The sequence below is a fragment of the Corythoichthys intestinalis genome, chromosome 5 (assembly GCF_030265065.1).
Source record: "Corythoichthys intestinalis isolate RoL2023-P3 chromosome 5, ASM3026506v1, whole genome shotgun sequence".
Taxonomy (NCBI): Eukaryota; Metazoa; Chordata; class Actinopteri; order Syngnathiformes; family Syngnathidae; genus Corythoichthys; species Corythoichthys intestinalis.
This window is the reverse complement of record NC_080399.1, coordinates 13,998,004-14,009,987: the sequence shown is the minus strand read 5'-3', so window position 1 is coordinate 14,009,987 and position 11,984 is coordinate 13,998,004. Positions and strand designations below refer to the sequence as shown.

The 11,984-nt window shown below is 40.6% G+C and overlaps 1 protein-coding gene across 1 annotated transcript in view; it reads left to right on the top strand.

Annotated features, from left to right (window-relative positions):
• The first annotated feature begins 335 nt into the window (after positions 1 to 335).
• The window catches only part of cspg4 (chondroitin sulfate proteoglycan 4), a 157,623-nt gene continuing 145,974 nt past the window's right edge, over positions 336 to 11,984 (top strand). Inside the window, exon 1 of the mRNA XM_057837467.1 lies at positions 336 to 481. Coding sequence (XP_057693450.1) covers positions 409 to 481 — 73 coding nt within the window. The 5' untranslated portion in view covers positions 336 to 408. The remainder of the gene's footprint in view (positions 482 to 11,984) is intronic.

The following is an 11,984-nucleotide window of genomic DNA, read 5'->3' as shown; positions in this document are numbered from 1 at the left end:
TCACTTGCTGTATGTAAAGGGTTAAAAAGTTGTCTGTTGGATTTAAAAATATTCATGAGAGAGATTTCTTTTACTATGATTTCCAATTGTACAACAATATATTCAAATCAAATCGAATCGTTATTTTGTTGTTATGCATCTTAAAGTGGAGCACCAAGAAATACATACAGCAAGTGATTCTTCAGCCATATGTGTTTGAAAGGTCTGAAAGTTGGGGAGGGGTGTGTTGGGGTGGGTTCTATGAGAGGGCGTCTCTCTCCTGGTCCCTCCCCGGCCAGGCCCAGCCCGGCCCCTTCACATAGAGTGGTATCCTGTAGTAGGTCCCCAAAGTGGAAAGTCATTCAGGCCCCGGTGAATGGAGTGTGTCTAAGCAGAGACAGTGGAGGACTTAACTCGCAGCACTAAACTATGAGAGCCCTGCAATCTGCCCTGGTGGGTGCCGTCCTGACCCTGCTGAGCCTTGCCAACCCCAGCCATGGAGGTAAGAACCACTACTAATTACTGCGCCCCCCCCCCCCCTGCCCTTTTCCACATCCACATCTGTTCCACGTTGGCACAGACCCCCTGATGTTCAAATTCAGGTGTAAGGTCAATATTTTCTCTCAAAAAATGACTTCCTTTTTTTTTGTGGTCTTATTCTCACATCTAACTCATTACTCAGCATTTGGCTGAAATTCAAGTGTGAGTCTGGTGCAGAGTCAGAGGTCCGTTTCTCATCCAATGGGCATCTGTGCTCTGACAATGTCTGTTGTCGCGCCCCGAGAGTGTTTGCATTGAGGTTCTGTTGTCAGAGGTCAGCAGCGAGAGAGTTGGCTGGAAGGTGAGAAGATGAGGAAGGCGGCCATGAATCGCTCTTTCACAGGAAGAGTGAATGCTGCAGGGCCCGGTTTTCTGCGTATCCGTACAGAAGAGGTGGCGGTCGAGTGAGGGCGGGGGGGATGAAAGTAAGAGTGCAGTGTGAGTTTTGACTGGGAGGCGGGGGTCTATACAATGGCTCCACAGTTCACAGGCACAAGTCAGCCTCAGTACCTTTTCCAATGTGACATTGCTCTTCCTCCACCGGGTGACTACAGTTTCTGCAGAATTCACAATGTGAATAAGAAAGGATGTATGGAATTCCCTTGAGATTTTCTACTGAAGATTCTTTTTCAAATTATCATATCTGTACACCTTGAACTACAAGTTTACTTGGTGAATGTATATTTGAAAGTGGACACAATATAAATGTTCATTCTTTTAAATCAGGTTTACGAATCATTTTGCCCACTGGAAATAATCACAATGTCATAAAGTAAGCTATCGGTTCAACATTTGTATGCTTGTTTCTATGACAAAGTGAACGGAAACTAAAACAACACACTCTGCTTCAAAATATTTGTTTGCTCTGGCACATTTTGTGCAGGGTTTCAGTCATCTTTTCCGTTTTTGCTTCGCAAAAATTCAAGATATGAGCACTAATTAGTGGCAGCAAATTAGCTGTCCTGATTTGACAAAATAAAATGCAGTTTAGCAGATTGTGAACAATTCTACCAAACGAGAATTAAATGCATTTATTGATATTACCTTATGAGGTTTACAGTCACATTCAACACAGTTGTTTATTAATAACAACCAAAACATCTTGGTTTAAGGATTTAGACTAGATTAACTTCAAAATGCATTAAAAACCAGCTAAACGACAAATCAAGGCATAACCTGACGGAATTTCATAACTTTCTATGAATTGTTAACCCTTTGGCTGCCATTGATGGCGAAGGACGTACAATCTAGTTTGACTGGGATGGCTTTCAAGGATCGTTTGATCATTCGTTCGCTGCCAGCCCCTCAGTCAGATTAGATTGGACGTCTGTCACCGTCAATGGCAGTGGAATATGACCACTCAATGCCATCCCTCCCAGTTTGAATGGATTTAGACTCTATCAATGTTAACTCATTCACTAGCAAACATCATGTCACAAGACATCCCCTTCTTTCAAGCGCAACAGAATATTGTGTTCTATGGCTACATGAACAAACAATTTACAAAATGAAATATTAGATTTCCATCTTTCATCATAAAAAATGTTTCTACTCTTTTTCATTCTTGAGTAATAAGCAGTTGAAAATCGCAACGTCACAGTGAATGAGTTATTGGCAGTGAATAAGCAAAGTAGGCATGTGCCAGTATGAGATTTTGACGGTATGATAACCTTAAACAAAAAATACCACGGTATCATGGTGTTTCAATTATAGCTCTAAAATGTATTATTTTGAGACGTATGGATTAAAAAAATACTTTTTTCCATTGAACAGGATTTTTTTGTTTTCACAACATGTTTGCAAATTGGAACATCAACATTAATATAATGTAAAAAAATAAATAACAAAAAAAAACAAACAGATATTTTAAATAAAATTGAAATAAATAGAACTTATAGACTAAACCCACAGCCACAGCTCAAGTAGCTCAACATTAAAGAAAAAGAACTCTTGGTGACATTGAACTAGACTTAAACAATATATGATCAAATTGATTTTACATAAAACATATACCACTACCAGTATTAATAATAATTAGTTGAATATTAATGGAGAGCAAGAGTGTGTGTGTATGACTCGTATCATTATTTACACATTATACACACACACACACCCTCTCTCAACACAGAAAGAGAAAAAACACCACAGGCTGTATTATGAAAATGTTATATAGAACAGATGTTTACAATGGCAGAAGACTTTACAAAAGTAGGTGGAGAGGAAACTAGTTAGCCGTATTGGCAAGCTAACTAGCCACGTTATCTGCCTCGCTAACAAACTTAAGTTATTTTATTTGTTTTACCATGGGAAACGCTCATGACAGCGTTTACTTACTTTAAATTTTGTGTAAAGTGACGGATGATGGTCACGTAAATGTGAACTCATGTTGGAGGTGCTGCTTCCCCTAGCAACCACCCTCCGCAAGCATGTTTTGCACGTCTAAGCCACGGCCGTAATAGTACTCCCATACTAGCGACTTTGTCTTTTTTGAGGGGGGAGAAAGCTCAGGTGTAGTATCACCGACACAGCAAGAGCTGGAGGGGTAGGGATGAGCGCTTCCGCTCCAAGCCACGGATTTCTCGCTGCATTTTTGGGACATGAAAAATAGCTAATACCGTACTACGGTATGACGGAAAATTTAAGTGGTTTTGAAACCGTGACATTTCCATACCACGGTAAACCTTGAAAGCGGTAACTGGCACATGCCTAAAGGAAAGTATGTTGGTTTCATATAAAATCATGTAGTGTAAGATTCCAAATAATGCCAACTTTTGGCTATTCTTAAAAAATATTTTGACTGGCTTCTGACGTTAGAAGGTAGTTCACTCAACCTCAACTATGAAACTAATTTTCACTAAAACGGCACATATTTGGCCATCGTGTAGTCAGCCTAGCCACCATAAGTTACAATGGCCTGGTGCACTAGTGTGACCGCATCTCACATTTGTTGCAAATTGCTTGTCCATTTGTGTGCATGCAAAGTGCAAATGCGGGTCCAAGAGGGAAAAAAATGTGACAGTTGAAATGCTGTCAAGAGTTGAAGACTGTACTTATGTCGAAATTGGCAGGATGAGCCTTGGGCTTGGAGCAGCCCCCGAGCGCATTGTCTCGGGTCGTCTGTCAGTCCCTCGATCCCGCGCCGCAAATTGCACTCTGCAATTACAAGCGGGCAAAGCTCTCCAAGAGCGTCTCATTGGCGGTTAATGTGCGAAGGCGTCACCATTTGCACACAGAGCGTCGCTTTGTTTTGGAGTCGCGGCTCAGCCGGAAAAAGCTGGAATCAATCCGTTAGCGCTGTGAAAACTGTCATCTGTCCTAATGTTTGCTGGTTTATAAAAGACGATTGGAGAAGAACGAAGTACGGTAAATGGTATAGGGGACGAAACATGTCATTAATAGTGAAAATTGTTAAGCAAGACAGCAATGTTTACAAATGCCTACTCTATGTTGTTTATGCCACAAAAATACTTCCGCTAACAAAGCTAGCTAAAGTAACTCCTCCCCTCCATACAAGTACAAAGTTGTTCGACTCACAGTTCATGATGATGATGTTCATTGTACAAGCAGCTTGTAGGGCTGAACTAAATAGTCAACATGATAGTATCTTCCACCAAAAGGATTTATTCAATCAAAACAGCTTAACTGAGGACTTTCTCCTCATCTACTTGTCTTCTGAACCTTATTCATCATGAACAGCTAATGATAATGTATGCCAGATGTACCAGATTGCCCAATCAGATTTAACCTTTCCTTTACAAAATCCCCACCACCAGCTGTCAGGATGGCGAGTGTCAAGGTTCTCTCTCTTTCTTGTGTTTACATCTGCAAATGTCACAAGCCATGTACCGCATGTCATACACATGCCAGAGCGGTCCACATGAAGCAGGCAATGGTCAATCTGCATCTGTTTGGACTGTCTCGGTTCAATCAGAAGCAGATTTTGAGCTGGGGGAAAAAAACGCGAACAGGAGCCCAGAGAGTCATGTAATAACATTTTCCGTTCATTTTCTGCAACGCTGTAGCCCACAACTTTTCCACAGTTTTATGTCCTCGTGTTACTCCCTCTGAGGTTCTAGGAGACTATGGAAGGAGTGCAAGTATAAGCAGTGGCTCAGCAAGATGAAGGAACAAAATACGATTGTCCAGGAGCTGATGTTGTTAAGCATATGTGCTCCATCCCATGATTTAACACTCAAAATGTTATTTTTGAAAGTCACACACCAATCGAATCAACAGAAATGACAGAGAAAAACACATCTTTATTCCTCTCCAGACCAAGTGAAGCACATTGTATCGTGTCTGTACCTGAAATTGGACATGACATAAAACAGCGCTCTGCAGCACTCTGTCATTTTTGTGACTTTCAAATTTCCTTGGACTTAAGCTTTAATACAATTTACAGAAGACTGGTGTGGCAGTCATTTCCTGACTGTAAACAGATAAAGTTGTGTGTCTGGCATCTACTGACATGGAGAAGATGTTTTTTATTTCAGATTTGGGTGTGGTTGCGGGGGGTGAAAAAAAACAAAGTTCAATATTTGTGTTGAGACAGTTGGGATTGTCTGAGTGCGCGTCTACAAGTGCAGTGATAGCGAATATTGACAGATCACGAGAGAGCTTGACATGGTTAAACAGATCTATGTTTAATTGCTTGAAAGTGTTAATGTCGGACGTCTTTGGATAGCGACTAATTTTATGTCGGTGAGATGGATGGATGGCAACTAGTTTTATGTCGGATGGACGGCTACTAGTTTTATGTCGGACGTACGGACTAATGGATGGCGACTAGTTTTATGTCCGACGGACGAACAGATGGATAAAGACTAGTCTTACGTTGGACGGACGGATAGATGACGACTAGTTTTACGTCGGATGGATGGACGGACGGATGACGACTAGTTTTATGTCGGGTGGACGGAAGGATGACGAATAGTTTTATGTCGGGTGGACTGAAGGATGACGACTAGTTTTACGTCCGGCGGACAGACGGAGAGATGACGTCTAGTTTTACATCGGGCGGACAGACGGACGGATGGAAGACATGTAGTTTACGCCGGACGGACGGATTACGTCTAGTTTTACGTCGAACAAACAGATGGATGACTACTAGTTTTATGTCGAACGGACGGATGGATGACGTATAGTTTTACGTCGGACGAATGGATGGATGATGTCTAGTTTTATGTCGGACGGAAGACAACTAGTTTTATGTCGGACAGACGGATTGCTGACAACTAGTTTTACGTCAGACGGACGGATGGATGACAACTAGATTTATGTCGGACGGAAGGCTAGATGACAATTAGTTTTATGTCGGAGGGACGGACAGACGGATGGATGATGACGAGTTTTATGTCTGATGGACTGATGCATGGACAACGAATAGTTTTATGTCGGACGAACGGATGATAACTAGTTTTGTCGGACGGACGGTTGGATGACAACTAGTTTTACATCAGACGGACGGATGGATGACATCTAGTTTTATATCGGACGGACAGATGGTTGACGTCTAGTTTTACGTCGGACGAACGGATAGATGACGTCTAGTTTTACGTCGAACGGACGACAACTAGTTTTATGTCGGACAGACAGATGGATGACAACTAGTTTTACGTCAGATGGACGGATGGATGACGTCTAGTTTTATGTTGGACGGAGAGACGAATGGATGATGACTAGTTTTACGTCGAACGGACGGTTAGATGACAACTAGTTTTACATCAGACGGACGGATGGATGACGTCTAGTTTTACGTCGGACGAATGGATAGATGACGTCTAGTTTTACGTCGGACGGACGACAACTGGTTTTATGTCGGACAGACAGATGGATGACAGCTAGTTTTACGTCAGACGGACGGATGGATAACGTCTAGCTTTACGTGGAACTAACGGATGGATGACAACTAGCTTTATGTCGGACGGACAGCTGGATGAGAACTAGTTTCATGTCGAACAGATGGATGACAACTAGTTTTAAGTCGGACGGACGGTTAGATGACAACTAGTTTTATGTCGGAAGGATGGATGGATGATGACTAGTTTTGTCGGACGGACAGACGAAAGGATGAGGACTAGTTTTATGTCGGACGGACAGACGAAAGGATGACTACTAATTTTACGTCGGATGGAAGGATGACAACTAGTTTTACGTCAGACGGACGGAAGGATGACGTCTAGTTTTGCGTCGGACGAACGGATGGACGACAACTAGTTTTTTGTCGGACGGACGGATAGATGACAACTAGTTTTTTGTCGGACGGATGGATGGCTACTAGTTTTATGTCGGACGGACGGATAGATGACAACTAGTTTTATGTCAGAGGGACGGACGGGCGTATGGATGACGACTAGTTTTATGTCTGATGGACTAATGCATAGACAACAACTAGTTTTATGACGGACGGATGGAGGACGACTTGTTTTGTCGGACGAATGGATGATGACTAGTTTCGTGTTGAACGGACGAAAGAATGGATGAGGACTAGTCTTATGTCGAATAGACGGATGGAAAAACGGATGACGACTAGTTTTATGTCGGACGAAAGTACTGATAGGTGACGACTAGTTTTTTGTCAGGCGGATGGACGGAGGGACGGACAAACCTCCAAAGCATTCAGGGGAGCAAATAGCACTGAAATTGGCATTAAAGAAAATAATCTAATTATTAGGTAAATGATATTATTCAGTTAAAAAAAAAAAAACATTCAAGTACAAAACAGTATTAAAACACTCAGTGTACTTGCAAAGCTTAACTGTATCCAGAGTGTGCATATGAGCCTCCTTTTCCCAGTGAGTTTAATGTCACTATAGCAACATGGGGACAATAAATAAATATGTAATCTGCCCGAGGTTTGTGAAGCGTCTCTATACAAGGTCTCAGAGTATCTGTCTCTGTGCAGAAGACTAATAAGTCTAATATTTGCTTTGGGATATTGATGAATTAGTGTTGTTCTGGAGGGGCGCCGGTCCACAGACACATTAGATGACCCGCCGCTCACCTCTTAGTTTAAACACAAGGTAATGTTGGATGAAATCCAAACAAGTAGAACAAGATTATGCATAAAATTGCTGTATTCACAACAAGGATGTTTATTTGGTTAAAGAAGGAATATCCCGAAGGTATCGAGTTCTTATTAAATTAATGAGATATTCCTCTAATTGTTTTCACTGCTTTCTTTCACTACTTATGAATCAATGTTCAAGCTAATCAATGTTCTAAAATTTTAAGGATGTAATTATCAGAGGGCAATAGCTTACTAATTATATGTAGTTATGGGCTTAAAGATAGCTGTCTGTTCATACAGAATTACATACCTTATCCAGTACAGCTGTTGGAATGAGAGAAGCAATTTATACATCTGACCTGAAGCAACCGGGCGGCCGGCCCAGTAGTGTAGTGATTACACTCCTTACATCCTATCATGGAAATGTTTGGGGATTTGACTCGTGTAACAGGAATAACTGTTGTCAGTGTCCTTGAACAAGACGCAGACTTGATGCAGCTCAGGCTTGGTCACCTACAGCTAGCATCATGAATCGTAATACGGTAAACATAAGTGAATGACCCTACCATCTAATTCCGTGAATGACAGTCAAAGAGTTCATTGCTATTGTCATACTAAAGGTGATTTATTCTTTTGGTTAGAGCTACGAAATTCATTGAAAAATGTGGGAAAACAAGAGAAGCTTAAAAACAAAACAAAAAACTAATGGAAGGTTAAAGTAACAAAGATCCAAATTCTAAGCAGATGTTTGTCATAGTACAGAACAAGGCTACTGCGAAGGATGAGCCCATTTGAAGGATTCTTCATATAGAGCGACCTTCTTTTTCAATTCTTTTTGACAGAGTACCGTACACGGCCTTGGTCCTTCTGCCACTGCTTAGTCCTGAAAAAAACAATATTGAATATGCCAGCACAAAGTGAAGAAAAAGTGGGAATTTCACTTTCAAATGTAAAGAACGAGATTTTGATCCATTTGTACCAAGTTAAACTTGTGGGACCTTAAAACATAAATATGTGTGATTAAATATGCGAAATACCAAAACAACCAACACAGCAGTGCCTAATAGGCTCTCAGATGAATTAAGGTGTGAAGAATTAGCATATGTGGTAAACAAGTTTCCTGGGTAGTATTAAAAATGATTTTTACATGCCATTCCATTTTCTTTTTTTCCATCTTGTTGAAAAGTGAAATCCAAGATTTGAATTGCAAGGATAGTATTTATTGAGGAAACAAAGACTGAGAACCACATGGCAGTATCAAATTATGGAGACATAGATTGCGACATGAACCTTTTGGAATTTCTCTCATTTCTGCATAAAATCCCATCTAATGTGATTTGATCTTTGTCAAAATCACACAGATGAAAAAAAAAAAAAAACCTCTGCTTTAACTAAAAACACCCAAACAATTCTAGGTTTTCATATTTTAATGAGGATAGCATGCAAACAATGACAGAAGGGGGAAAATAAGTGAACCCTCTGTCTAAGGCAGTGCTTCTCAATTATTTTCTGTTACGCCCCCCCAAGGAAGACGTAAATGTTTCGCGCCCCCCCAAACTCTCTGCCACCACTGTAAATAGTATCATTTGTCTATAAAATTACTATTATAAATACGCATCTGCCTAACATTGTGTCCTTTTTTTTCCTAATAACGAAAAAAAGTAACAGATCAACTTAAAATAAAGTAGAACTTTATTAACATTGTTTTGTTTGTTCGCGCCCCACTATTTGAGAAGTACTGGTCTAAGGAGACTTCAAGAGCAATTGAAACCTATTTTTACCCAACAATTTAAGTCAGGTGTGTGCCCAATCACTGATGAGTGGTTTAAAGCTGCCCTGCCCACTATAAAACACACACCTGGTAAGAATTGTCTTGATGAGAAGCATTGTCTGATGTGCATCATGGCTCGGTCAAAAGAGCTGTCTGAAGACCTGCGATCAAGGATTGTTGATTTGTATAAAGCTGGGTAAGGATACAAAACCATCTCTAAAAGTGGATGTTCATCAATCGACAGCCAGAGAAGTTGTCTACAAATGAAGAGAGTTTGGCACTGTTGCTTCTCTCCCAAGGAGTGGCCGTCCACCAAAGATGACGCCAAGAGTTCAGCGCAGAATAATCAGAGAGATAAAAAAGAAACCTAGCGTGTCTGTTAAAGACTTACAGAAATCACTGCACAGTCCAATATCTCTGTGCACACATAACTATATGTATAACTATGGCCAAGAATGGTGTTCATGGGAGGACTCTACGGAGGAAGCCACTGCTGTCTAAAAAAAAATAATAATATAATAATAATAACATTGTTGCTCGTTTAATGTTCGTAAAAAGGCACTTGAACACTCCAAAGAAGTTTTGGGAAAATAATTTGTGGACTGATGAAACCAAAGTTGAATTGTTTGGGAGTAACACACAACGTTATGAGTGGAGGAAAAACAGAACAGCTTACCAGCACCTCATCCCCACCGTAAAGCATGGTGGAGGGAGCATCATGATTTGGGGCTGTTTTGCTGCCTCAGGGCCTGGACAACTTGCAATCATTAATGGAAGAATGAATTCAAAAGCTTATCAGGATGTTGTCCAGGAAAACCTGAGGCATCTGTCAGACAGTTGAAGCTAAAAAGAGGATGGCTGCTGGACCATGACAATGATCCAAAACACAGAAGTAAATCAACTTCAGAATGGTTTCCGAAGAACAAAATACACGTTCTGGAGTGGCCAAGTCAAAGTCCAGACTTGAACCCCATTGAGATACAGTGGCATAACCTAAAGACAGCGATTCATGCCAGACATCCAGGGAATCTGACTGAACTACAGCAGTTTTGTAGAGAAGAATGGGCCTAGATTAGTCCTGATCAATATGCCTGACTGATCTGCAACTCCAGGAAGTTATTGCTGCCAAAGGGGTAGGGGCACAAAATATTAAATGTGATGGTTCACTTACTTATTTTCCTCCTTCTGTCATTGTTTGAATACTCTCCTCGTTAAAATATAAAAACCTATAAATGTTTGGTTGGTTTTAGTTAAAGCATACCCTTTTTTTTCATCTGTGTTTTGACAAAGATCAGATCACATTTGATGGTGATTTTGTGCAGAAATGTGAGAAATTCCTAAAAGTTTCAGATATTTTTTTCATACCACTGCAGCCCTAAACTGTTTCTCACCATTTCAGTTTTTCGCATATTAGGCAAGCTAAAATTGGACTTCACAATGTTTACAAAGTGTTATCAGGATTCATAGAAAGCATTCTAAAACATCTGTCTACACTAAGCTCATGATGACCATAAGTGATGCTAGTATAGACATAAACATGTACAAAAAGTAGAGAGCGTGGTATTTTACCCCGGGGCCATTTAGAGGGTTAACCCAGCTCAGTCTTGGGTGTTCATTCACGTTCCCCTCCTCCTCATTTGGCGGCTTTGAACAATTCAGTTCCAAATCTTGGCCATTAACCATGAGGTATGTCTTGATTCCTGGCAGGCAAATAAATAAAATGACGAAAGCAGAAATAGCAAAACTATCAAGAGATAGTAGACTTTTGTCCCAATTGCAAATCATACTTTATTCATATTGAGATGCAGGGTGATAAATAAAGAACCATCCATTGCCCTGAGGACTTTTTGGCAGATGATCTTTCCCACATTGCTCCCGTTTTGACAGGCAGCTCAGCTTATATTTGAGGGCCGTGATCTGCTCAGTGGGGGGAGTCAGCCCACACACAGTCCTCATTTAGCCTTGAGGCTAATGCACGTTAAAGTTGCTGTACATAAACACAGACTACATTCAGCCCCCTCACTCATGGAAGGTGAAAGGGCATCTCATCTTAGGTCGCGCTGTTGTTTTAACCTCGTCCATGTCAATCAGATAAATCGCCGGCGTTTAGCGATGGGGAGGCCAGATTCTAGCCGCTCAAGTGGCAATTTGGGACGTTAAATTGTTGATAAAAGAAAAGAACGTGATTGTCGCGTCGTGATGTAATTGCAGGGGAATTCCGAGGAGTTTTAGAGTGCCACATTAGCTCAGTGGCATTTCAACATCTTGGAAACAGAGTAATCACAGGACTGCATTCATAACTTGAATTGTTACATTGTTTTTCATAATAACCTAAGTAATTTTTAGCTTATGATCAATATTAAATAAATAAATAAAATAAATAAATAAATAAATAAAACATCCTTGAGAAAAACAGGATTTTTCTGCTTTATGTGAATTCTCAGTCTTTATAATCTGTGAATGGTTAACATCGTGTCAGTAATAAAATTAACTCAGAAGATATATGCTCGGATAGTATCTTAGCCCATGCTCGTACATTCAGGCATCCCGGGTGTGAGTGCGAGCGCGTTTTTTGTGTTACCTACTGGAGAAGTAGACGGCGCATCCTTTTTGACTGAATATTCAAACCAGGAATATTTATAATCATACCTTGAAAATTAGCTTATTTTTTTTCCCATCAATTTT